Source organism: Arvicanthis niloticus, chromosome 26, assembly GCF_011762505.2.
Source record: "Arvicanthis niloticus isolate mArvNil1 chromosome 26, mArvNil1.pat.X, whole genome shotgun sequence".
NCBI lineage: Eukaryota > Metazoa > Chordata > Mammalia > Rodentia > Muridae > Arvicanthis > Arvicanthis niloticus.
This window is the reverse complement of record NC_133434.1, coordinates 33,959,935-33,987,661: the sequence shown is the minus strand read 5'-3', so window position 1 is coordinate 33,987,661 and position 27,727 is coordinate 33,959,935. Positions and strand designations below refer to the sequence as shown.

The 27,727-nt window shown below is 49.8% G+C and overlaps 1 protein-coding gene across 1 annotated transcript; it reads right to left on the bottom strand.

Annotated features, from left to right (window-relative positions):
• Positions 1 to 10,679: 10,679 nt before the first annotated feature.
• Snx33 (sorting nexin 33) lies at positions 10,680 to 23,104 on the bottom strand. Its single transcript, XM_076925671.1, has 3 exons — positions 21,685 to 23,104; positions 19,750 to 21,597; positions 10,680 to 12,714 (listed from the first exon to the last, which is right to left on the bottom strand). The coding sequence occupies exons 2-3, from the start codon at positions 21,218 to 21,220 to the stop codon at positions 12,461 to 12,463; spliced, it is 1,725 nt and encodes a 574-aa protein (XP_076781786.1). The 5' UTR covers positions 21,221 to 21,597; positions 21,685 to 23,104; the 3' UTR covers positions 10,680 to 12,460.
• Between the last annotated feature and the right edge of the window lie 4,623 nt (positions 23,105 to 27,727).

Sequence of the window (27,727 nt, the reverse complement as noted above, 5' to 3'; positions counted from 1 at the left end):
GGATCAGGAGATCGAGACCAGCCTGGGCTGTATCTTAAAAATAAAGAAAAGAAATGAAGAACCGGGTTGGGCTACAGCTCAGTGGCAGAGCCTTCGCCAAAGCAGTTATGTAAAGCTCTAGGTTGCAGAGAGGAAATGAAGACTCCCGGGCTCTTCCCCAGATGGCCCGACATGAGTGAGATTTTAACAAGACCACAAGCAATCGCAACACACACTGCACAATAAAATTTATGGTGCATTGAAGACCACTCCTCAACCTGGAGCTAGCTCATTATATTGAGGGTCTGGAGCTAGGCAGGTCACAGTAGCACAGTCAGTAGCTGGTCAGGAAGGAGTCAGGCCATACAACCTGTCCAAATGTTTTGACTTATACCTCATGATGCCATCTGTCCTTCTGTGCACATTTATAAACTCCTGCCTCAGGGTAGGGTTCTAACCATGGGGCACTCCACCAAGATCAAGAGAAGGATATTGTGTAGACATCTCTGGCAACCAGGTCTGATCTGGTGGAGGGCCTCCAGGAAAGAGTCCACTCCAACTCTTACCTCCCAAAGGCCAGCCCCTGGGCTAGTGCAGCTGTCCCAAACACACTGCCTTCTGCAGCTGGGCAGGTCCCACCTACCAGTGAGGACCGAGATCGCTGGACAAAGTCACCAGCCGCTGCTCGTCTCGAAAGCCTCTGCCTGGAATAGACGATAAAACTTATCAGAGAAGAGGAGATAGTCCATGCAGACTTCTCCATCCGAGACCCAGTGGGTAGCCAGCCATAATGGCACACGCTGTAATTCCATTACTTGGACATCCAAGGAAGGGGGACCTCAAATTCCAGACCAGCCTGGGCTACCCAGTGAGATACCATCTCAAAACCAAACAGTGCAACTGAGGCTGTTTCACTGTCCTTCCTGGCCCGGGAAGGAATATCTGGCTGGGTGACTCCCACCCTGTGTGTTGTCCTGGTGCAGAAAGAGACTTGGCCTTCCCCATTCCCTTCTCTGAGTTGCTGAGTGTCTAGCCCAGGCAAAGGCTCAACACTTGTCCTTGTAGTAAACATTGGTTAGTTCTGTACATCCCGTCAAAGTAGAGTCCAGTCTGCCCCAGTCACTGATGCCCAGCGCGTACTGGTTTGCAGTAAACAGCTCCTGCTAAAATATAGCACTTGCTTTTCCACAGAGATGCCTCAAACCAAAAGACCTTTGGCTCCAACGTCCCCATGCTCCCACTTTGAGAATGGCTTTGGTTCCTTTGACTGCCCCACCCCCAGGGGTATTGATTGGGCTCCAACTGCTACCTTGTTACCAGGAGCTCTGCAAGCACCCAGGCAGGTAGAGCACTACAATCCGAATTTCTCTCTGAGAGTCTGCTTCTCACCCCCAGCCCCACGCCAAACTCCACTACCCCCCCCCCCACTCATCATGGCTCCCTCCTACTCACTGTCTATGAACTCTGTGTGCAAAACATGTTTACAAATCTTTCATGGGAGCTCACCATATTGAGACAGAAGCCATTAAAGTGATGCAGGAGGCAAACAAACCAGGACCCCCCTCTCCTGCTCGGACATTGCTTGTGCAGAACCTCTAGGTTCCATGAGTCCCTGCCCCAGCAAGGCTGTCCATTCTGAAGGACTCACTGAGACCAAGTGCAGGGTAAAGAACAGACCCAAGGTGGCCTTACCTCTCCCTCCCAGAGGGTCTTGCAGTCATCCTTCCCAGAGAAGAGTGTCTTGCCCATAGTTGTACAGTGACTCGCTGGCAGAGTTGGGCCTCTTCAGACTGTAAGCACCAAACACTGCCAGCATCGCATTTCAGTTGGCTTCCTGGTAGAGAGGCTCCTGGGGCAAGTGCAGTGGACAAGGGACACACCAGAGACCTTCAAGAGAGCCCAAGCACAATAGGAGAACGCCCAAACCCTATTGATACCTGTCAGAGAAAGTAGGGCCACTCTTAGAAGGCAAGACAGACGCAGGCTAGACTGAAGACTACTCTTGACTCTGCCTATGGGCATAGCAAGACCTAGACAAGAAGTTTCTATACCCTCAGAGAGGTTCTGCTCTTCTGTTCAAGACTGCCCAGAAAACAAGATGGCTACACTGGGAAAGATGCCTACTACCAAGCCAGAAAACCTGAGGTGTCACAAATACACAGCCACACACACACACAGCCACACACACACACAACCACACACACACACAGCCACCTACCTCCATGTACTCCTCAACACCCACTCACCCTCTCAGTTTGATCCCTGGGACCCACAAGGTAGAAGGAGAGAACTGTCTCTGCAAGCTGTCCTCTGACCTCCCACACATGAACAAAAGTTGTAACTTTTTTTCTAAATAATTTATTTCATTTTATTTCATATACATTGATGTGAGGGTGTCAGATTCCCCTGGAACTGGAGTTACAGACAGTTGTGAGCCGCCACATAGGTACTGAGCATTGAACCCAGATCCTCTAGAAGAGCAGCCGGTGCTCTTAATAGCAGAGTCATCTCTCTAGCCCCCATGATTTTTTTTTTCAAAGTTCATCTCAGTATCAGGGGACTGACTCCATAAATGGAAAGGAGGAGGGCCAGGGACAGTGACTGCTTCCTGAAGAACTTGTACAAGCCCACTCACCTGTTCTAATTCAAGACAGGGTAGCTGGGCGGAGGTTGTTCTCAATCTAGGAGAACTCGGGTCTAGCAGAACTGAGTCTAACCCTTGCTTCCACTTTCATCCCACTCCCCATCTCTACCTGGATCTGTGACAGACCAGCTCCCACCACCTCCCAACTTTCCCTGGATCTCAGGGGTGTCTGCCCTGACCCCTGTGTCTGACACCTCTGGCCCATTGTTGATGTTTCTTCATGTGCTGGGAAGCCCACGCTGAGAGGCACATCCTTGGCAGCCTGTAAGGTTTCAAACATTTTAGCTCTGCCCGGCTCTGCCAATGAGTTGCTGTGTGGCTGTAGGAGAGTTACTCCCCATCTCTGGGCCTAAGGCTGAGTCCCATCAGGAACTTTGGGAACCAAACTGAAAATGTGTGTGTCCCTGGTCTGACAGAGTGTAGACCATGGAAGGCGTCTGTGATGAAGCAGATCTTTGTTGCCATCAACCTTTCAGGGAAAAAAAAAATCCTTTAAGGTGTGGGACTAGTGTGGTGTTGGGGTGTCGATGAGTCTCCAGGACAGTCTTTGCTGGGCAACTGAGATGCTGTTGCTCAGCTCCAACAACCACAGCAAGAGTCAACAGGATGGGACATGGCCGTCCTTCCTACAAATATGCTCTAAATCCTACCCAGCTGATGCTGGCCCGGCTAGGTGGGGCTTCAAGGCTGGAGAGGAGTTCTCCTGGTTGGTTCTGCTGGTTGGAGATAGCAGATAATTAAAGAATGATAGGGCCAGGTAGTGGTGGCACACGCCTTTAATCCCAGCACTTGGGAGGCAGAGACAGGTGGATTTCTGAGACAGGTGGATTTCTGAGTTCGAGGCCAGCCTGGTCTACAGAGTGAGTTCCAGGACAGCCAGGGCTACACAGAGAAACCCTGTCTTGAAAAACCAAAAAAAAAAAAAAAAAAATCCACACAAACAAATAACAACAAAATGACAGGACAGGACAGGAGGGAGCTCTCTGGGCTGGGAAAGGCCAGGGTACACCTCCCTCCCTTCTCATGCCTGACTGAGAGAGGGAAATACACCCGAGTGAGTCACTGGGGCTTGGGGGGTGTGGGAGATGATGTCAGGAAGGAGGCATGCTCTCAGCCACCAGCTGCGCTGATGGCAGCACACACAAGCCGGTGAGCACATACTCACAGGACTGTCGCATGCTCCATGCACATGCATGTGCAGAGTCTCACCGGTAGTGCCAGGGACATGATAACCACGGTCTCCACATGTACTGTCTTGAGGAGAGCTGACATCCCTGCAGACGTCCAGAGTCACTTGCTCTGAGCAAGGTACTGTGTTAGACATGAGCTATAGCAGTGAACAAGCTAGACAAACAAAGCAGACCTGGCCTCCAGGTTGTCCCAGCATCCCTCAGTCCCTGCCTGGTATACCCAGCCCCCAACCCTGAATTTTCCATCCCCAGGGCTGTGCCCTCTTTCCCCAGAGGCTCTTCCCTATATCATCCAGATATTTTGGTTCTCTCTCTCTCTCTCTCTCTCTCTCTCTCTCTCTCTCTCTCCCTTTCTTCCTCCCCCTCCCTCTCTCTCCTCTTTCTCCATCCTCTCTCTTCTTCCCTCTCTCCTTCTTTCTCTCTCCCTCCTCTCTTTCTCCCTCTTTCTTTCTCTCCCTTCTTCTTCTTCTTCTTCTTCTTCTTCTTCTTCTTCTTCTTCTTCTTCTTCTTCCTCTCTCTCTCTCTCTCTCTCTCTCTCTCTCTCTCTCTCTCTCTCTCCCTTCCTTCCCTACCCACCCCATAGTGACTTTCCTAGCCTCCTTCTTTGGGGCCACTGAACTCTCTCCAGAACAGCTTCCCAAGAAACCCGCATTTAATATAATCTAATCTGGCTCAAATTGGCTCATTTCACTGGCAGAGAAATAACGTATCACTAAGCACCACTCTAAGTCTAGCCCTGAGTTCCAAGGTAAAGTATTGGGCTTTGTAGGCTGGGAACAGGAGCTTTATGGCTATGAAAGACAAAGGTCACTGAACATCGATATCTGGTATGTACACAAACCACACAGAAGAAAGAGCACACACTCTGGATATCTGGAACCTATCTTCCTTGCCTCGCTGTTCCCCATGGATGACCCCCACCCAGACTCACTGCCATCTCTCCAGCTTACCCCCAGCACTAACAAGACCCATTTCTCCTTATTCCCTGACAGCTCTGTTTGCCCCTGCATTGTCTCCTGGAGAAAAAGTGTTCACAATTATTTTTGTTCATTGTTTTGTTTTGTTTTGTTTTAGAGACAGGCTCTTGCCACAGAACTTAAGCTGGTGGCCCTGGAACTCACTATATAACCCTAATTGCTTCAAATTGTCAGTAATCCTTCTGCCTTAACCTCCAGTGCACACCTCCCCCGACCCCCAAAAGCCTTTGCCTCCCCAGGTTCACTTGACTCTGACTGTTCTTAAAGGAGTCCTGCTCCTGCCTCCAGTTTGCTTCCCTTGGCCTCTTCTGTCCACAAACAGACCTTCCCACACTCCAGCCTGAGGCCCTATAGAAAAACGATCATTCAACAAATATTTGTCTAGCACTGTCTGTGGGTCAAACTCTGCTCTTCTGCCTGCTGCCATGAAGGCGGGGCCTCAGCACACGGTCTGGATTGTACAGGAAGGTTACACGTCTCACACAAGTGACTCAGTGCCCCTAAGCTACTGTCTGCTGGAGCTTGTTAGCAAACCTAGGCAAATCAGCAGGATTTAGCCTAAGGTACACACAGTAAGACTAAAAGCTAGCTACTGATGTACACTCAGGCCTGCCTTGGCTGGCTGGCTGAGAACATATCACACCTGGGAAAGTAATATTGTCCACACTCCTAACCCTGTGGTTCTTACAATCATAACCAGTGTTGGGCTAATATGGGGGGAAGCTGAAACTGAATGGTGACCATGTCTATGGTCATCTCATGAATCCGTCCATGAGAGACCTGGATATGAGTTTGAGTCTCTTCACTCTCGGGGTACGCTGTACTGTGTGTTCTGATGTATGTGATGGCCAGTGACCCCGAAGACCATCCCACCTGGACTGTGGGTACCATAATGTCCAGCAACTGCTCACTATAGGGAGGTGAGGACCCAAGGCCTGGGGCTGGTGGCAGACTTAGCCCCTGGTCCAGCCATGTTGTCTATGGCTTTCGGCTTTAAGGGACTTCCCCGATTTATCTTCTCACCTAGGAAGCAGGATGCCAGAGTTCTTGACACTGCCACTCTCCAAAGCTGCTTTGGCTCCACCCAAGGCCAATAATATCAGCCACTCCCCAAAGAGGGCTTACTGTGAGAGATCTGCCCATTGGATACATTTAGAATTCTCCCAACAGCCACCTGGTATATACAGGGGATATATACAAGGGAATCAGAAGCCTGGAGCAACTAAGAATGTCAGTGCAGCAAGTACTAGGTACCTGAGCGCCCTGCCTCTGGTGGTGGAGGAAAAGGAGCCAGGGCCTGTGGCTGCCTGGGGAACAGCAAGATTGCACGGTGGCATCAATCTTGTTGCTCCTACTCAGAGCACTTCTGACAAAAGGCAGCAAAGTGGCTTGGGTCCCTCTGCACACCAGCTAGCCTCCAGCGACTGCCTTAGACACTACCCACTTAACTCAGCACAGATGGCCCAAGTAGCTCAGGCTAGGTACTGTCTCACTCTGGTCCTTTTCCTCTGTAATGCTGATCATCTAGCTGTGAAACGATGACCTTCCGGTGTTCTGGACAAGTGTAGAGGCTTCAGAGAGGTTGAGATTCAAGGGGGCGGGACTTCCACCCCCTTCTCAGGGGTATTCTCAGAATACCAAGGAAGTTGCATGGACTGTCAGCAGTCTCCAGAGCCTTCTATGCTGTGGAATGGTGACCATGAGCCACAAAGTGGGCCACAGGCTACACAGAGGGACCTTCGCTACCTCCCCACATAGGAGCAACAGAAGAAGAGAAAGACCATGCTCATGGAGCCTAAAGTTGGGTATCATGAGGTCAGGTATAGGACAGGGAGCATCCACTGCCACCGGGACCAGCTACAGCCATGACGCCAGAGCCAGTTATATAAGAAACAACCAACAGCATTGCTATTCAGAGCCAAGGAAAAGAGAAAAGCAACGAGAGAAGAAAAACGATGAAGAAAAAAAAAATCAAAGTGAATTTTTCAATTAAATATCTACAGGTTCTACAGGTGCAAACGCTGTCAAATGGTAAACCCAATCCTTTTTTTTGTTTGTTTGTTTGTTTGTTTGTTTTGTTTTTTGTTTTTTGGGGTTTTTTTTTTTTTTTTTTTTTTTTTTTTTTTTTTTTTTTTTTTTTTTTGAGACAGGGTTTCTCTGTATAGCCCTAGCTGTCCTGGAACTCACTCTGTAGACCAGGCTGGTCTCGAACTCAGAAATCTGCCTGTCTCTGCCTCCCAAGTGCTGGGATAAAAGGCGTGCGCCACCGCCCAGCAAACCTAATCCTTTAATGTGGAACAAACTTGAATATGTGGGATTCAGCTTTTCTGGCACCAAGATGCAAAAGGTCTTCAAATGTGTCAACCCCTAACTTATCTACAGCCCCTAGAAAAGGAGGCTTCCCCACGGTATTTGAGATTCTTTTTCTACCACGTGGGAGGACAGAGAGAAGCCCAAGGCAGGTTAAGCCAGGTGTGGTGGTTCACCTCTGTAAACCCAGCACTCCAAAGGCAGAGAAAGCACTGCTGTGAGCTCAAGGCCAATTTGAGCTACAGTTTAAGATTCTGTCTAGGCTTGGTAGTGGTGGCACACCCCTTTAATTCCGGGACTCAGAAGGCAACGGCAGGTGGATTTCTGAGTTTGAGGCCAGCCTCGTCTACAGAGTGAGTTCCAGAACAGCCAGGGATACACAGAGAAACCCTGTCTCAAAACAAACAAAGATCCTTTCTCGGGACAAAACATGAAAGATGAGTTAGCTTCCTCAGTCACTTCTACTTGTGAACAGCCCAAGGCAGAAAGATGTCTGCCATATAGTGTGTCTTTCCTTTTTCACACCCCTAGGGGTGCAGAGTGTACAGAGGGACTTCTCCTCAGCCTCACCCAACCCTTGACTCCCTCACCTCTCACCAGCCTCCTGTTCCACCACATTTCAAAAGCAGGGATCTGCTCCCTGACATTTTTAGACATCAGTGAATTCACCAGCACCGCTTCAAGGAACAGAGCCAGGGCTGGGTTCATGAGAAGCCCCGCCTGGGCAAATCCTCTTCCCTCTGGCCGAGTCTGACTCCAGAATGAAATTGAGAGGCTGACCAGGACTGGCCCGTAGAACAAAGAGGCCACAGCTATGTGTCAGACATTGCTTTTTTTAAAACAGACTGAAATGCTCTGAGGTTTAACCAACAACAACAACAAAAAAAAAAAAAAAAAAAAAAAAAAAAAAAACCAAGAGAAAAACGTTTATGTTGAGCTATGTAGATCCATCCCCAGGGCTGGGTTTTGCAACCATCCTCCGAGCTTTAACTATGGGTGGTAAGTTCTGACATTTTTCTATAGTCTTCTTGCTAAGGCTAATAGCCTCCTCCTGCCCCTGTGGTAGGGAGAAGCCCAAGGGCAGTAGTTGGGAAGCAGGTTGGGGTGGGTGAGAGAGCTGTATAGGTTTGGCTTCTAGAGGTCTGAGTCAGTGGGGTAGGCAGGGTGGGCCCAGTCCACACATGCTCTTGGAGAACTGGGTACAGGAATGTTCCTCCCGCCCAGGAGCGGGCCCTGCCCACCGCACCCTGGCTCCTTTTCCTTAGACTTTGAAACTTGCAGACGGGAGATGCTCCAGAGCCTGGAACTGTGTTTGGTAGGTTCAGCCAGGGGCCTTCAGAACAGTCTGGTCCTTGAGGATTGGCTCAGGGTATCCAGAGCTGGGTTCTGGCTCCAAAGCATCCCCCAGCCTGCTGGATGAGGTGGTCAGGTAACACGTTCACTAGGATTCAGGGCCACTGACACTGTAATTGGAACTTGGTGCAGTGGGTTCAACTTGATTAGACACCCAGATGCTCTAAGCACATGTCTGTATGTGCTCTTGTAACTTGCTCTGCATCTGCTCACGAACACTGGACCTCTGTTTGGGCTGCTTGTCCCTCAAAGTTCTCTTGAATCTCTAATGAATTGCTCAAGGGGTCTATGAAGTGACACAGACGGCGTATACTTATGGACCACCTTTGTTTCATATGTGACTCTGGCTATGTAGGGCTGGCTGTTACTGTGTGCTGAAGACTGTGTTGTTAACTGTGTGGCAAAGTGGCTGAGACTTATCTGCAGACAGATGGCAACGCATGCGTGTTCATAGCTGTGAAAACATGACAGAGTGTGGCAGTGTGACCAAGGTGTGACTATGTAAGCACAAGAGCTCATGGTGTGTGAGTGGTCACAGTAGCCTTTGGGCAAGTGTATGGCTATGTGCATTTGTGTCTGTTTGTGGCAGTACATCTATGCAACCAAGGGACTGTGTCTAACGCTGCAGCAGTGCCACAACTATGGCACAGAGATAGATGCACAGCTCTCCTGTATCCTAGAGGCGGGCAGGATGCAGGCTGTCAGGTCTGCCTCCATCCCCCCATCTCTCTACATAAGCACAAAGCAGACTCCTTTTCCAGGATTGGGCCAAGATTGGGAACCCATGGGTCCCAACCCCCATCCCAGGTTCTGGTAGCTGCTTAGGACAGAAAGGGAGGCCTTGTTTTCCAACCCTCTCAGAGCAAAGTGAGAGAGGAAAGCTAGAGGCAGCTGGGCCCAGCTCAGTCTGGAACATCTGCCTGGCATGTGACTAAGGCCAACAAGCCCTGTCATCACAGTATCCCCCCCGCCCCCCCCCCCCGCCACCCTGCTCCCTCAGTCTCCTCCTGGGGACACTCTGCCCAGCTCAGAATGATCACAAATTCCTCCAATGCACGGATAGAAACCAGAGACAGGGATTGTGACATCCCCATACACCTGCAACCAGCAAGAGACATTGGTGTTACCTGAAGCAGGTCTAGTCTATGCCTAGCCTTTACTTTCTCATTCTTTCTTTTTCTTACAGTGTTTCACTAGGTAGACCAGGCTGGCCTCATAGAGATCCATCTGCATCTATCTTTTGAGTGCTGGGATTAAGGGTGCGAGCCACTACATCTAGCCTCTAGCCTTCAGATTCTTTCAGATTCTCCTCCTAGGTCCAAGCCCTTTTGAGCCCCCACTGTCATGATTACAGGAAAGAGAGCTGGTTCCCTTCGCAGCAGAAGGGAATAGAAGGGCAAGGGTATTCCTTAGAGCAGGAAGTGTTAGCAGGGGGCTTTCCAGGCATCATGGGTTAAGAGGAACATTCCAGAGGCCTCAGGAAGGAGCCCTACCCCCACCCACCTCAGAGCCTTCCATACAGAAAACTACATGGAGGTCAAAGCAGAGAAGAGGTTACAAATGAGACGTCAGTTCCTTTAACAGTAGGAAAATGAAGGCAGGCAGGGAGGGGAAAATTCCTCAGAAAGTCCCAAATCTGACCTAATTTTGGCCTAGAGCCAAGGGGCTCCATTCCAAAAGTTCCTGTGAGGACACCACGGACTAAATGAGGCCTATTCCTCACCCCTTGCCATGAGTTCCCGAGACTCTGACCTGACCAAAACCCTTCCTGGTGAACCTGACCCTCGAAAACACAACCTTGAGCCCCACCGCCTCCGAAAGAGAACCAGTTCAGTGTTTTTCCCATTTGTGAATTATGCCCAAGCATCAGGGCACTCCCATGGGTACAGAGGTGAGTCTTCTTTAAGTTCTAAAATGGGAGCCACTGCAGACTCCCAAGACTGACCAGTCTCTGCCTCTCCTGAGCCTGACGGGAGCTTTCCAGGGACAGCCCCTAGAACAGGCATCACCCGAGACTATGCTGGGTACAGTCTCATTCTGTTCTACAATCCTCAGCACAAACCCCTGCACATGACTTTACCCATTTTCGAGATGGGGAGGGGCTGGCATTATGGCTTAGTCAATAAAGTGCTTGCAGCATTAGCATGAGGACCGGAGTTCCAATCCCTACTATCTACATAAGTAAAAAGAACTTATGTAGATAGTACATAAGTACAAGTACAGAACTTGGGCATGACCACACATGTCTTTAATCACAGAACTGGAAGGCAGAGGCAGGTGGATCTCTGACTTTCAGGCTAGCCAAGACTACATATATACCGCTTGCCTGTTGTAATCCCAGCACTGGGGAGGCAGAGACAAGAGAATCCCTAGAGTTCACTGGTCAGTCAGCCTATCCCGATTAGTAAGTTCCAGACCAACAAGGACTCAAAATATTAGAAAGCAACTGAAAACATCCAACATGGACCTCTGGCCTCTGTGAGCAACTCCCCCAAGTGCATACACACACACACACATGAACATGCACACAAACACACACACTGAGGCACAGGAAAATGATGGAGAAGGCCCTGGTTGGAAGATACCATGTAATCAGCTGTAGGTGTGGGGTCCTCTACTGCCTCTGACCGGCATAGTCCTGTTTCTGTGTTTTTAAGTTACCGTGAATTGAGTTTTAGACCCACTAAGATCATTGAATCTAGTGCAGTGGGGCAGTTTGGGTCCTGTCACCCGACTCCCCAGCCCTCGGCAAATCTCAGTGCTTCCAGGACTCAAAAAGAAGAGGTTGTGCTTCCGTTAACTGTAAAAGGTTTATCAAGAAAAGAGTCAAGCAGCAGGACCTAGGAGCAGAACATGGCTTCCCAGGGAGGCAAGGGGGGGGGGGATCACTTTCCCAACAAGCTGCTGGGCCACACCCACACCTGAGGGATACAGGGCAGTAATTCCTGGAGGATGTAAACATAGGTGGGTGACTGCACAAACTGACCAGTGAGTCTGGCCACACATGGGGGTTGAGTTTTCAGTATCTTTCTGTCAGATTTCCCACTGTGCAACGGGAGTAATTTGAGAAGACCAAGCCACAGAAACAAAGGTGCCTGGATGTGCTAGGAGAATGGGGAGTCACTGCTGGTTACCTTTGAGAGTTCCCTCCAGAACTCCACCAGGGCCTAGTGCTCCCCGGATTGAGCACCTTGAGCCTAGAGAAGGGAAAGTTGTTGCATGGTCCCCTAAACAAGGAAAAGTAGGAGGGTCCCTCAACCAAGATATTGAAGAATCCAAGGCTTATAGGAGGGAGTTGGCCTGCAGTCCCTCCTGCAGAGGCATGGGTAGGGCAGGAAAACCAGGGACCACAGAGCAAGGATGATCCCTCCCCTCTGTCATATAGATCACAACCCACAGAGAGGACACCAAACTTGCTTTGGGAAAGTTAAGAGGAGGGACCACATAGCTCTTCTGCCCAAAGTGTCTTTCATTCCATTTACTGTCTTTTGCCGGTCCTTGTAATTCTTCCAGATATTGCTGGAATGTCACCTACTCCATGAAGTGTCCCCCTCCCCAACCCTCCCACCAGCAGAGTTCTGTGGTCCTTTGAGGAGTTTCCATGAATCTTTAAGTGTCACCTGTCATTCTGCATTGTCTGGTATCCATCTTGAAAAGAAGCAAGTTCCAGCCTTGGTCACCAATGTCTCAGCCAAGGCCACAGCAGTCTATGGAGTCCACGGAATGAACAGGGTGTGGTGGCCAGGTGACTGTGCACTATAGGCTCCCGAGAAGCTTGATCCTTGGGGACTGACCAGCAGCCCAGGCTTTGGCTCAGAGAACGATTCATCCATCTCTAAAGTCAGGGAAAGGTACTCCAGGGATACCCGGACTTATCAAAAGTCCCTTGTCTTCTCCTAGAAAGAACAGGCCACTCACCTCACCTGCCCTGGGCACCAGAGCCACCGCTAATGACAGGAGTGGGGTGGACAGGTGGGAAGAGGCCCTGCATAGCTGGACAGAGTCTGTCAGAGGTGGTCATACATGCGGAGGGTCTTCTCCAGCTGCTGGCCTACCCGCTGGTAGAAAAGGATCTGCTGACGCAGGTAGCTTTGCATCATGTGCTTGAAGTCGAGCTCACGGCGCTGGTGGAAATGGTTCATCTCGGCCTGCAGGGCGAAGCCTACCACTCGGCAGCGCCTGCGAATGCCATCTGCCTCTTCCTGAGCCATGCGGCCCTCATCACTCATGCGCTGGCTTTCCTTCACCTTAGCAAAGGCACCTGGCAGGACAGAGCACACAGGACAGGCAGGTTAGGGCTTGGCTCTCCCCTGTTTGTTCTCTGTATATCCCTATAGTCCCACACAGTGAGTGACAGCCATATCGGCTCCATTAAGAAAGGACTTCACCCATGAAGCCACCTGGCTGTCTCCATGAAGAACATCACAGGTCTCACTGTCTCCTATTTCAGTCCTGGTCTCACTCTTCCAAATAAAGCCTTCCCTGTGCCCTCTGACCTCTGAGACTTCCTGACATCTTCTGTCTTACTTCTCACACTCTGGCTGGCTGTCCCTAAAGTTGTGAGCTGGGTGATCCAAGGACTGTCATGCTCCTCTGTGTTCCACAGTTCTTACAAGGCCTGGCCCAGGCAGATGTAGACACGTCTGCTAAAATGACTCATCCTATCCTTGAGTAGCTGTGACAGTGACATCTCCCTGACTTGAGAGTCTATCTCACAGTATCCAAAGATATTCCCTAAGCTGGATGCTGCGCCTGGCTCTTCACTGCTTGCACATGACAGTCCACACCCGGTCCCTTGTCTGAGAGGCCTCTGGGAGTTGGCTCTTGCACATGTCACTTCCACAATGACACCATGTCCACCCAACCCGCCCAGTTCTTTCCTATCTTACCCGTGCCTGCTGGATCCCTATCCATAATTGAAGGCCTAGATCAGGTTCCACTTCTATACCAAATTCTCCTCAGTGCCCCAGGCAGGAGGCCTCCCAATACACCTGTCTCCAGCCTGTTGTCATACTGCTGATTCTAAAAGAACACTTCAAAAGGCCACCTGGTATGTCTCCCTTACATACAATGGCTGCCCACTCCTCCTCACCCCTGCCCCCACAGAACCAGAGACTGTAGAGATAAGTAGGCCACAGATGGTGATAGAACTGGATAAACCTGAGCAGGGGGCTTAATCCGGGAGGACTGGGAAGAATCTACAAACAGTTAATAAATTCGGTTTTGAAATAAAGGCACACAACTAACTTTGCCTTTAAGCCAGTTGCTAAGAAGACAAAGCATTGTGTTAGTGCCTGGCACTCATTCTTCAAAGGACGAAAGGGAATTCCCAGTAAAAGAGAGACTTCATTCTTTTCCTTTTGTCCGTTGTTTTAAAATTTACTTCATTTTTGTATGTTGTACAGGAGAATGTCTGCATGTGAGTGCCAGTGCAGGCCAGAGACACTGGCTCCCTCTAGACCCCTGGAGTCACAGGCCGTAGTGAGCCGCCTGACATGGGTGCTGAGAACTGAACTTAGGTCCTCTGTAAGAGCAGCACGTGCGTTAGCCACGGAGCCATTTCTCCAGCCCTTCTTTTGTATTATTAAAATTTACTATTAAAAATCTTTCATTTTGTGTGTATGAGTGTTTGCCTACACAAATGTCTGTGCATCATGTGCTTGCCTGGTGCCGTTCGAGGGTGGCACAGAGCACAAGATCCTCTGGAAATGGAGTTATAGACAGTTGTGAGCTGCCATGTGGGTGCTGGGAGTTGTATCCAGGTCCCCTGGAAGAGCAGTCAGTGTTGAGTCATCTCTCCAGCCCTTCTTCTTCTTTTTCTTTTCTTTCTTTTTTTTTTTTTAAAGATTTATTTATTGTATGTATGTGAGTACACTGTCCTGTCACTGTCTTCAGACACACCAGAAGAGGGCATCAGATTTCATTACAGATGGTTGTGAGCCACCATGTGGTTGCTGGGAATTGAACTCAGGACCTTTGGAAGAGCAGTCAGCGCTCTTAGCCACTGAGCCATCTCTCCAGCCCCCTTCTTTTGTTTTGATTTGTTTTTGTTTGTTTGTTTGTTTTGTTTTGTTTTGTTGTTGAGACAGGATCTCATGTAGACCAAGCTGATCTCAAACACATGTGTTCCTATACTTTGTTTATGTGATACTGAAGACTGAACCCAGGGTCTTGTGCATGCTCTGCAAGTACTCCACCAAATAAGACCCACCCCTGGCCCACGACACCTCTTCTATGCGGTACTCACGTTGCTGGAAATGTTCAAATGCACTTACGAGGCATTTCCTATCTGCCAGCGCTTTGCATGCTGGAAATAACTCCAGATGCCTTTATCAGAGACACCATCTCTACCAGTCAGCAAGAGGAGCTAATACCTCAAGTTTGGAGAGAGATACTTCCATAGTGCCCCAAATCTGTAACCCCCAGCTTTAACGTCACTCAGGCCTCTGAGACCTTCCCTCAGTTACCACCTGCCTCCTGGTCCATACTGACGGTCCAACCCTGGGCACAGGAGGGAACCCAGGAAGAGACTGCAGACCCGGGAAGATCCTCAAGGGTAGCTGTTCAGTATCATCACAATGACTATTTTAAGAAGAAACCAAGATCCTGAGAGGACTTATCTAGGGGCTCCCAACTCCCTTCCCATGAGTGGAGGGTGCCTGACCCTCCACATCTGGGGGATGGACAACATCTCTACGACAAAAATCCCATGTAAGGCCTTTAGACAGTGGATTCAAGGATCCAAGAAGGTCATAGTGGGTAGGAGGGACCATAAGAAATAAAAGATGGAGACAAAGAAAGTGAAGTTAAGCTTCAGCAAATAGAGTGTACCTGAAGCAGAGACCCAGAAGAAGCCTGAATTCCAAGTCTGGGAGCAGTGCTGGGAGATCAACACTCAAAGAAAGATTTTCTTGGGGCTGGAGAGATGGCTCAGTGGTTAAGAGGCTGAATCTCCTTCCAGGGGATCTGGGTTTCATTCCTAGCACCCACATGGCAGCTCACAACTGTATGTAATTCCAGTCTCAAAGGATTAAATGTTCTCTTCTAACCTCCACAGGTACCAGGCATGAATATGGTACAGATATATATATATATGTATATATATATACATATATATACGTATACGTATACATATATATGTGTGTGTGTGTGTGTGTATATATATAATATTTTTTTTTCAGGCAAAACACTCATATACATAAAATAATTTTTTTTTGTTTTTGTTTTTGTTTTTCGAGACAGAGTTTCTCTTCTCTGTGTAGCCCTGGCTGTCCTGGAACTCACTCTGTAGACCAGGCTGCCTTCGAACTCAGAAATCCACCTGCCTCTGCCTCCCAAGTGCTGGGATTAAAGGCGTGCGCCACCACCGCAAGTTAAATTTTTTTAAAGAAAGATTTTCATGTCCATGAAAATGACTTGAAGGATGACTAAAACCACTTTTGTTGATGAGATAGTGGCTCAAGAAGGAGCCTACTGAAATCACTAGGGATCCAGAGACAGGCAGGGCTTGGGGCAAAGGCTTCAGAAGGGGCAAGGAGAGGCAGAGGCCCCCACCCTGCTCTCCATCCGTGATGGTTTGAACGAGAATGGTACCCATAGGCTCATAGGCCTCTCATCTCCAGTTGGTGGAACTGTTAGGGAAGGATTAGGAGGTGTGGCCTCATTGCAGGAAGTATGACACGTGGGTGGGCTTTGAGGTTTCAAAAGTCCATGCCATTCCCAATTAGTTCTCTCTCCCCCCACCGCCCCCCTCATCCTTAGGGATGAGATGTAAGCTCTCAGCTACTGCTCCAGCAGCATCCCTGGCTGCGGCAACGCTCCTCACCATGGTGATAGTGAGCTCTAACCATTTGAAACTGTGAGCCCCAATAAATATTTTCTATTATCAAGCCGCCTTGGTCAGCAATAGAAAAGTAACTAAGACACCATCATTTCCTCACCTGGTGACTTAATTCTGGGGTCAAGACCAATGAAAGCTAAGGAGTTCCACTTGAGCAGGATGGTGTTGTGTGTGTCAAGAACACGCCTACGTTCCACTTAGGACTCAATGTGAGATTAACCCAGGGTTGCCTCTGGCTTGGCATATTAGATCCCAGGGAAGAGGAGTGAGAGCTTGGAGACTCCCAGCTACGGAGTCTCAGGGTCCCAGGCATTTTTCCTACCCTCCCCCACTTAAAACTACCTATTCTAAACTCGGGGGCAGGAGGTCTAAGTCCTTATACAAGTTCTTACGCCTCCAGAAAACCACTGCTCTGGCTGGGCTGTCCCCAGACAGTATTACATGTGACGCTGCTGAAAAGTGCTTATAACAACAATGTGCCTTAAAGTTTCTACATCTGTGAAATGGGACAACAGCAGCACCAGCTCTGTAGGAACTGCGGTCTAACTGAATATGCATGAAGTGCCACTCCTTGCACCTATCATAGACTAGGACTCAGAATGCTTTATGCTTTGGTATGCAATTGACTCCCTGTATGTGTGTATGTACATATGGATGTATGCATGTGTGTGTGCATGCATGTTCATGTGGGTGTAGGAATGTATGTGCCATGGTGTCATACCATCACACGTCATTAAAAACAAAGCTAAACGAAGAGGAGGAAGAGGAGGGAAAAAGCAGCAGCTGCTGCTTAGGTGAAGAAAGGATTGGATGAGGAAAACATATCTTTACCCTAGTCAAGACTACCCTCCTTTACATAAGCCATGAGCTCCATGGCCCCTTGAGCATGCTCTCAGTGCCAGGCCTTTCTCAGGCACACAGAGCACAGAAACTGAGGTGGTACTGGAGTATTCAGCCCAAGCCTCCCTCCTTCCTTCCTCCTTTCCCTTCTGTATCATCGACCCCAATGGTCCAGCTCTCAGGAGGTTCCCTCTTCCACCTGCCTGATGCAGTAGATTCCAACATGCCTGGCCTTTGTGTCTTCTCTGCTCTCAAATCACCTCAACTCTGCTTACCTGTGAAACTGAAGGGACCATACCAGTGATTTAGTAACAGGGTCTTAGGATTGATCCCTAACCTTGCTGGCTCTCAGGAGAGGACTCTGGGTCCTGGCTTGCTCTGGGCAGTCACTACACCCCCACCCACCCCCTTTTGTGACAGGATTGGGACAAGAAAAGCCATTACGAAGCTTTTCTTTCCCACAAATGCCCCACATGGGCAGAACAGGGTGGTGAGCTGAGCTCAGCTCCAGTCAGACTCTGTGTCACAGCAATATGGTGTCTTAGGGAGAAACTCTCCAAGGTCACCTCATACGGGAGGTCCCTTCAAGCCTGGTTTCCTGATTCCCCAGCCTGGGCCTCCCTTAACTGTTCCCTCTCCTGCTCACCATTGGTTCAAATGTCTAGATGGGATAGACGGAACCCGGGACCAAACGTCCTGTTACTTTCTTTTCTCTGAGGAAAGCCTCTGTCCACAAGGCTAGATCAGGATACGCTCAAGCTGCGGTTTCCAAAAGCCTGCCAGTTCTCCTCCAAGCTCTCCTCTGGCACTCAGGACAGGCCTCAGAAGCTAGAGTAAGCAGGGCTAGCACTGCAGTGGGGCGATTCAGGAAAATGAAGGCAAGCAGCATCTACTTCAGGGTCTCCCCAGCTCCTGAATCTAAGAAACACCTCAAGTAGAGACTGAGACATGGTCTCTCCTACCTTTCTACCTATCTGAGGTAAAACAGACAATGTGGCTTTCCTCCTGTCTTCTTCGATGAGAGCCTGGGAGCACCGGGTGTGTGGATACGTGGTTGCCCTCTTGCCCCAACTCTGCCCTAAGTGGGAGTTTCTAGCCACTGAGTTTGGGCAGCTGTTTAATCACTATGCCCAGCCTCTTGCTGCCCACACAATAACATGCCATCCAAGGAGCTGGTTGAACCAGCTTTCCCAGGCCCAGCACAGTGTGTGGCTCTACTTCCGCACAGGGAGGTACGAGCCCTGCCAGGCTGGGCCCCTGCTACCAGTTATCTCCTGTGCCCCGAATGCAAAGGCAGATTTGTGGGACCGGCCTGAGGCCAGGGCAGGCTTTCCCCAGAAGCCTCTACCTCAAAAGCCATAGAAATTAAGGTCTTGGAGGGCAAAGGCTCTTCCCAACCAGGGACACAAGACAAACTGGATGGATGCAAAGCTGGGCTAGAACTCAGGCTTTGAAATCCTGAGGCTGAAAGGAGGAGAAAGGTAGGTGGAGATGTGAGAGTTGAGCAAACAAAAGAGAAGGAGAAGGTGAAGGGGGACAGCCACCTTCCCAATTAGGACAGGGGCCTAGGTGTGGGGGTAACCTACTTGTTCTCTATATTAAAGTCAGAGGGCTGCCCAGAGCAAAACTCCCTGACCTCAGGGCCTAGGGTCCTGGGAGCCAGCCCCACGCCCTGCATATATTTCTCCTGAGTTACTAGCCCTAGGGAGGACCACACCTCTGTCTTGATATCTGCCTTCCCTAAGTCCCAGGACTCAGCCCCTGGCTCAATCCTTATGCAAGAGAAGCCCAGCTTGGGAAGTAGGAGATAGATTGGTCCATGTGAACAGAGCCCTGGAGACCCCTGGTTGTGCCCCCCCCAACCCCCACCCAGCTGACTGCCCCATGTGACCCAGGATGAGTCATTTCACTGGCAGTTCCTTAACAGTTCCAGCAGCAACAGGCAAGGGCTCATCCTGTCCCTCCCCTGTACCAGGGACCATGAGAACTGAAAACGTGATGGGCCTGGAAGGCTGCCAATATTGCCAGTATGAATGTGTCCTTGGGGAGCTGGAGGGAGGAAGGGATAGTGCTGGCTGAGCCAGACTTGTGTGCAACCACTCTCCTGTGGACAGACTTCATCTGCCAAAAGGAGGGCAGATAGTGGCTATCAGTGCAGTGATAGTGGCTAGCAGACAGGGCAGAGAGGGAGTCTGTACTCAGATGCTGTGAAGAGAGAGCCTCTGAGAGGGGAAAGACAACCTGCAGTGTGTCTTACCTGTGTCTTGGTCCTCCTTGAACCCATGGGTTCATCTAAGACAAGACCTGGGATCTGGTTATCTCTGTGTTCCCAGAACTCAGAGTAATACCTTGGGGTTACATGCGTGATGGGGTCAATGAGACACAGAAAAAAAAAAAAAAAAAAACGGAATGGATAAGAGGCATACACAGAGCTCTGTGAGAACACAGACCAAAGCTATCCACACCATCCCTCTGCCCACAATAGCACTCTCCAGAGAACCGTCTGAACACACTTGCTGAGCAGCGAAGGAGACGGAGACAGGAAAGTGTGATGAGCTGTCCTTAGTCCAGGCTGTCCCATATTCCCAGGGGCCAGAAGACTTACGCAGGGCTTACCTTTCTGCAGGTGGATAATGTCAGGGAAGTTGGAGAGTAGGCCCTGGTAGAGAGACAAAGTGTCAAGCATTTGGAAGAGGTCATGCTTAGGTTGTTCAGCAAACATCTCGCCAACAGTTTCATAGGTCCGGCCAGTGTGAGAGATGGCATTATTGAGAGCCTCAGACCTAAAGGGAGGGTCCATCTGGAAGGCATGGCTAATGGCCTGGAAGGCACTGCCGAGCTTCTGGAACTCCTTACGGAAGCCACCCACGTGCTTCCGTACCAGCTCTGCCGCCACAGTGCTAAGCTGCAGGACGCTGTCATCCATCTTCTTACTGAAAGCCTTGAATGTATCCACGCGGTCCTCTACATCCTGCAGATCCTGGTGCTCTGTGGGGATCTGGAAGGTGAGCAGAAAACTGGCACCCACCATCTCATCCTTCTCTGCTCGGCGTTTACCCATCTTCCACTGCTTGTCATCCAGGCAGCTGAGGAAGTGCTGGAAGCCCTCGTACTGGGAGAGCACAGGGTGGCTGGTCATGTGGTCCATCCAAAGGATGAGCCTCCGTTTGCGCTTCTCAATGAAGTCCTCCTCAAAGCGGCCTGTGGCCTGCTTCTCAGGCAGGTGGGGCACTGAGATCACTGTGAACTTGTGCAGAAGGCGGTTGTAGAGCCAGTCAAAGTGTTTGTAGCGCCGGTAGACAGGCGAGCCAGCATGGGTGGGTGTAAGCTTGTAGGAGATGTAACTTTTAATGCCTTTGAACTTGGTCTGTTTGGTAGGGTCCTCTATGGAGCAGGCAAATGGGTGGGGGTTGGCCTTCCACTGAGGGCCTCGTGGGCCCATCTCAATGGGGTATGTCTCTGCAATCTTGGCCATCATGGGCACATCACCAAGGATGAAGGCCTCCACCCCAGAGCGTACAAAGCATGAGAAACGATTAAGGTTCCGTCCTACCACACTTCCCCGCTTGGCGGACGCCAGACTGTCCTGTCTTTCCAGGGGTGCCTTGGGTCGGAAAGCCATATGCTGGTTGGGGTAGGCACCCGGATAGGAGAGGTTGAGTGGAGGGTGCCCATTGGTACCTAGACCACCAGCCAGTGGCTCTTCCACCACTGTGCATCCGTCATCCCAGTCATCCCAGTCATCATCATCATCATCCTCAAAGCTTCCTTGGTTTGAGAGGTAGCCGCTGCCCCCACCACTTCTGGCTGGACTGGCCATACTAGGGCTGCTATACAAACTCACCTGGGTGCCCAGGGAGCCTGCAGGGATGTTGGAATAATCCACATGGTTGGTGTTGATGCCAGGACGGACAATCTCAACATAAGAGGCAGGGAAGAGCCCTGTCTCCCCACGGCTGTTCTGTCCCTGCAGCCAGCCGTCCAGTGAGGTCTCACTGAAGATAACCAGGTCTTCATCCTGCTGGATACTGATTTCCTCCTTGTTCTCACTGTGGAAATCATAGAGGGCTCGGCCTTTCAGTGCCATGGCTAGGCTATCTGTTAGGTCAAGACTGGGAGGAAAATGCCTTGCCCAGACCCGGAATGTTCAGCAGGGTGTCCTCCAAAAAAGTACTTGCAGTTCCAAGTCTAGGGTGCCCTACCAAGCCCCTTGGGCAGGGTCTCAGCATGCACAGATGTTGCCTAGCTGCCTTTTGGTCAAAGAAGTGTCTATGGTCCAGAAACTGCCTTGGGATATCTGCCTGTAAGCAGGGAGGAGTTGGTCATGGCCACAGTCTTTCTCCCCTCCCTTTGCAGCCCCTGAAAAGGACCGAGTCTCTCCCTCCTCACGCACCAAGCAGAAAAGTCAAATGACTTGGAGAAAACAGCTCTACTAGAATGCAACGGACACTTTCCACTGGAACACTGGTGGACAACAGAAGAGAATTACCCTCGGACCACGATCCCAGGAACGCAGGCAAGGTTCTGCCTCCCCTGGCTCTCGGCTCTTACTGGCTGCCTGCTCCGGCTTTGGGAGGCTCTCACATTCCTCTGGAGATCTGTTCCTTCCTCCTTCCTCTCTCCTCTCGGGCCACTGCGTCTTCAAGAATCCAGAAAATCCAAGAGGGGCAAGGAGAATAACAGCAGAATCCTGAACCAATTCCAAGGGTGGATGTGTCCGGCCTCCAAACGAGCCAGGCCAGGAAAACAAGGGCCAAAGCTTGCACAACCGGCCGATAACTACCTCGACCTAGGGGGTGCGACCCCGTCTCCACCCGCTCTGGTGCCCTCTTCCCGCCCTGCAAAAGTCCAGCCCCCACCCCTAGATAACAAGGGAGCGCGACAAGCGGCACAGAGGACTTCTGGCCTCTTTCTCTCAGTGCCTCTTTTGTTTGCCTAATTCCTCGGCAGTTTCGGAGTACGAAGCTGACCCGGATCGGAATCCCAGAACCCCCGTCCAGAAGTAACGCTAGTAGAAACCTCCACCATCACCGCCCCCGCCCCTGATGAGCCCCCAAACACTCAACAGCAATCGGTAGATAGAGCTCTGTCGAATAGATGGTGTGGCCGGGTGTTTGTCCGTCCGTCCGTAGGTTCGTTCTCCCCGATGCCCTCTGGATCCGACCCGAGAGGGACTAGCTGAGTAGCTGAGCCCCCAGCCTCTGGCTTCCTTACCCTTCACTTGCAGCCCTTCAGCGCTGCCAGCAGGAAGCCAGATCCAAAACAAACAAACACCCTCCCTTCAAAAAAGAAAAAAGAAAAACAAAAAAGAAAAAGAAAGAAAGAAAAGAGAAAAGGGGAGGGGAGGAGTCCAGGAGGTGGCGTTCCGAGGAAGGAGGTTAAAGCTGTAGGGGAGGTAAGGGGTGGAGAAAGAGAGGGAGGGAGGAATGAGGGAGGGAAAGCAGGCTACGGAATTCAACAAACTCTACCGCACTTCCGTGCGTCCTGGCCGGGCAGGGACCGCACAGCTCCGCCCTCCCGCGGCCAGGGTGCCACCGCCGGCCTTCCGCTCACTTTCCTTCTGGCGGGTGCCCTCCCTTTCTCGGGTTCAGTCCGGGTGGCCGGGATCCAGGAAATGGACCCGGGAGTCGGGGAGCTGCGAGCTTTCAGCAGCCGAGTAGCCGGCGCCCAGAGCCGCTTCTCGCCCGGGTTGGAGCGCCGCGCGGGGGAGCTCGCCAGCCGCTGCCGAGCTTCGCCTCCTGGACTTGGTCATCCATCTGCCTTTTCCGTGACGCAAGTGCAGGAAAACTCCGAAAGTTTGTGGAGCGCGGAGTGGCAAGGAGGGAGCTAAAGGCTAGGAGAACCGCCCGGCTGCAGGGAAGCAGAGCTGAGGACTCCCTTTTCCCAACCTCCTTTTCCGCCTCGCGTGCTCCGGTCCGTCTAGGGGCTAACACAGCTCTGGGATTGTTCTCAGAGGGTGGAGGCAGCAAACTGCGACCTTGGTGTCCCGCATGTGATAACCGACGCTGTGAACCTGATCATGAGAGGAGCCCTTCTGCCTTCGGCAGCTCCCGGAGGCGGGGGGGGGGGGGGGCCTGGGGGGGGGATCATAAGACCACATACTTCTGCAGTGACAAGTAACAAAAGTTAGGCACAGTCGGGTTCTGGGTTGCTTTGTCCTTTCGAGGGAGCCGGATCTTCCATTCAGGCCAGCAGCAAATAGCAAGGAGAGAGGAGAGGAGAGAGGAGTGGTCTGGTGTATAGACTCTTCGGCTTCCAGGATTTGACCCTCCAGATTATGCAAAATGAGGTGAACTCTATTTAAGATAGGAATTGTACTGAACTCCTGAGCGAAAATCAACAGTTGGATTGCTGCTGTGCCCCTCTGGTTTTTAATTCACAGTCTATCTCATACTTAAGTTATATATTCCAAACAAAAAATGAACCGAGAAACTATGCTTCTCTTCTGGAAGATCCTAAATATCTTCACAGGTAGGCAAGATGTTTCTGCCTACTGTGGCCAGTGCCGTGCAAAATGCTTGAGATGGCACTTACTCCAGCCTGAGTGGAACACACATTAAGGACCTTCCCAGCGATTGGTGACTCACACCTTCAGTCCCAGCACTAACAGAGACAGGTGGATCTCTGAGTTTGAGGTCAGCCTGATCTACAGAGTGAGTTCCAGGACAGCCAGGGATAGATACACAGAGAAACCCTGCCTCTCTCTGTCTCTGTCTCTGTCTGTCTCTGTCTGTCTCTGTCTTTCTCTGTCTCTGTCTCTGTCTCTCTGTCTCTCTCTCTCTGTCTCTCTCTCTCTCTGTCTCTCTCTCTCTCTCTCTCACACACACACACACACACACACACGGACCTCCTACATCCCGAATACTATTGTTCCTTACTGACTGACGGCCGGTTAACTAGTGTAAAGTCAAGCTGCTGGAGGTTGGTGCCTTCGGCTGGTTTGAGCCTCACAATTCCTCTGGCTCCAAAACTCATTTTCATTGTTAAAATTTGACTCCCCATGACGGACGACAGCTTGTCATGATGACACACATGGGAGGCTGAGTGAGTGCCAGGCCAGCCTATGCCACATCTAGCAAGATCTTAACCAAAAGTTAGAAAAGCAAACCGGGGAGCTGAAACAGGACTGTCATGAGTTAGAGGCTGGACTCCAGTGTGAGACCCCCTTCTCAGATAAACCATCACAACAACAAATGAGCCGGCTGTGGGAGTGAACACATTTAATCCCAGAACTTGGGAGACAGAGGCAGATGGATCTCTGTGAGTGAGTTCTAGGCCAGCCAAAGATAACATAGCAAGACTCTGTTTCAAATTCAAAATTGAAAAATGCCGGGCATGCCAACAGCACTTGGAAGGCAGAGGTCACAAATCTGAGGCTACCCTTGATTCTATGTAAGCTGGAGGGTCACAAAACTAGGTGTTACGGTACATCCCTATAACCCAAGCACTCGGAAACAAAGGCGAGTTTTAGCTCAGCTTTGTCTATGAAGTGAATATAGGGTGGCTAAAACTAAGCAGTGAGGTCCTGCCTAAAAAAACCAAAAGCACAAACCCTAGCGTCTGGGTTATTTTACCCAGGGGGAAAAAAAAACAGTTGTGAAGCAAAACTGAACTTTTGCTTCAATAGATCAAGAGTTGGGTTTGCTCCTTGGGATCCCCATTGACCAGGTTAGTCCATGAGGCTGATGCATCTCCCCCGACCCCAAGAAACCTTGTCCCTTGCTGTATAAGCAGCCGTGATCCTAAAGACTTGGTTGACTGTTCCTCCCAGCTGCTGTCCTTCGTTTCGACAGGGTCCTGCGATGTAGCCCTAGCTGACCTAGAACTGGCTATGGACCGTGATGGTCCCAAACTTGCAAACATCTTCTCACCTCTGTTGGAGGCATTTTCCTATCTGTGTGAGTCTCTTCTTGTCCCTATAATTTCTTGTTCAGAGACCTTTCTCCTAGCTGAGACTAAGAATAGCAACTATTTCCTTAGTGCTTACTAAGTATTTGCCACGGTTGTAGACACTCCCTGCCTCTGTGAGTGTACTTAATACAACTGACGGGCTTTCAAAAGCATGGGCACACCCCATTCCCTTGATCGCCTTTTGTGTGTGTATAGTACTAGGGACAAGGGGAGGGGGGTTGGGTTTGAATCTAGGGACTGGGCATGTTGGCCAGGCACTGTATCACTGAACTCAGCAGTCTTGTTATCTTTAGAATCAGGGTCTCACTACATTGCTGCCTAGACTAGCCTTGAACTGGCTCTGCCATTCAGGCACATCTTTTTGTAGTCCTTCTGGCCTCAGTCTCCTGAGTACTTGTAAAACAGGCTTGCTTCCTGTATTGTCTTTACTTTGCTTCCAACACGCATTTAAACGACAGCCATCTTAGATTTATGTACATGCTCTAGGTATATTCTTCTAATTATTAGGGGTGACCCTCACTTCCAAGCTCTTAGGAAAAACAAATGTTTTGGTCTGCAGAGATTTCCAGAACCTCCTTCTACTCACTAAATTCCAGGGGTCCTCATCAGGTATAAGGGTGACAGCCTCGTGGTTACTAGAAAACTGGATCGACATTTATGATTTCCCTGCACCCTGCTCATGTCTCTGGAAATGATCCCTTTCTTTTTCTTTTTTTGGTTTTTTCGAGACAGGTTTCTCTGTGTAGCCCTGGCTGTCCTGGAACTCACTCTGTAGACCAGGCTGGCCTCGAACTCAGAAATCCGCCTGTCTCTGCCTCCCAAGTGCTGGGATTAAAGGCGTGCGCCACCACCGCCTGGCTAAATGATCCCTTTCTTAAATTCACTTTTCTTTATCCTTTCTGTTCTTTTTTTTTCTCTCCTTTTTTTTTTTCCCTTTCACTTCGGTCCTGCTTGCTCCGGCCCCATCCTTTCTGTTCTTGCATCATGTGTATCATGTGTGTTTGTATCTATGTGTGTGGAGGGAAGACATTGATATTGAATGTCTCTCCTAGATTGCTCTTGAATACATTGAGTTAGGATTTCTTACCTGAACCCAAAGCTCACAGATTCAGCTAGTCTAATCTCTGCCTTCTGCCAAGGACCAGCCTCGCCTTGGAGAGGGGGTTCTAGGGAAGAGGTGTTCCAGACCATCAAAAAGAACAACATGAAGTCAGTCTTAAGGTACAAACAGACAACCTGTGTTCTGCTCAAGATAGATTTCTCTCATTCAGATAATTCCACTCACAAAGACTGAAGCCTAGTTTTTTATTTACGTATCAATTCAGTCATTTACTCCAGGTTCCCTTTTGATTATCCCACAGATCAGCATTCCATGAACCTCAACCCTTGATTCTTAGAAAGAGACAACAAACCTATTTTTTTTTTTTTAACATTGTAAAGGAACTCAGAGATCTGACAGCCTTTAAAAGTACAGACAATAAGCTTGCTGGGTGGGATTCTGTCCTGAGATTACCATTCCCACCATGCCTGGGCCTAGACCTAAACTTGCTCTGTCCTAGGCTAACCTTGAACTTGAGAATCTACCTGCCTTTGTAAGCATAAACAATAAGCTTAGCTGAAAGGGATATTGACCTGCAATCACCACTCCCCAGATCTCTGTATCTTCTTTCTTAGTATCTTTCTGACAAACTGGCTTATAGTGCAGCTGCCTCTGTTCTTTTAGATCTGTGAAACCCCTTATTCAATTCATATTGCATCCTCATATTTTGCATAGTTGAGAAATTATATATATATATATATATATATATATATATATAGTGAGTACATCCATGTCTTTTTTTTTTAAAGATTTATTTATTTATGTATGCCAGTACACTGTTGCTGTTTTCAGATACACCAGAAGAGGGCATCGGATCCCATTACAGATGGTTGTGAGCCACCGTGTGGTTGCTGGGAATTGAACTCAGGACCTCTGGAAGTGCAGCCAGTGCTCTTAACTGCTGAGCCATCTCTCCAGCCCCCGAAATTATATATTTTTGAACTCATGTTTTCAGAGTTCTTTCCCACAGGCTTAAGGGGGTGTGCCGAAGGTCATAGTGTTTACATTTTTGGCTAAGGACATAGGCACACCCTTGTGTCCTGGACTCTGATTATTTTGGCGTCCTTAACCTTGGCAGAAAAGACATTCCCTAATAACCTTGTCAGGGAGAATATCGCCTGATAACCTTGTCAAGCAGAATATTTCCTGAAGGATGAGCATTCTTCTCTCTCTCTCTATACACACACACACACACACACACACACACACACACACACACACACACACACACACACATATATATATATATATATATATATATATATATATATATATATATATCATACAAACAAGCCTCACGCCCACCAACTGTTAACTCTCGTGGAGCCCCTCACCCTGCTGGCTCTATTCCAGGCATGGGAGCCATGTCACTCTGTCCCTTCCATGATCATGCATCACTCAGCAGCCTTCCATACCTCCTGAGATTACAGGTGGGCCACCACATTCCCCAGCATTTTCATGGGTGCAATGGGATGCAAACTCTGGTCCTCAAGATTGAGCCACAAAACTTGACTTAAGCCAGCTCTCTAGCCTTCTTTTCTCTTTCTTATTTTTATTTTTTGAGCTGGATCTGACTGTGCAGCA

Excerpts from the sequence above, each read along its gene's own strand:
- Snx33 (XM_076925671.1), bottom strand. The coding sequence starts at position 21,220 with ATGGCACTGAAAGGCCGAGCCCTCTATGATTTCCACAGTGAGAACAAG. Across the intron at positions 12,715-19,749 it reads CATTATCCACCTGCAGAAAG|GTGCCTTTGCTAAGGTGAAG; the intron begins GTAAGCCCTGCG and ends CTGTCCTGCCAG.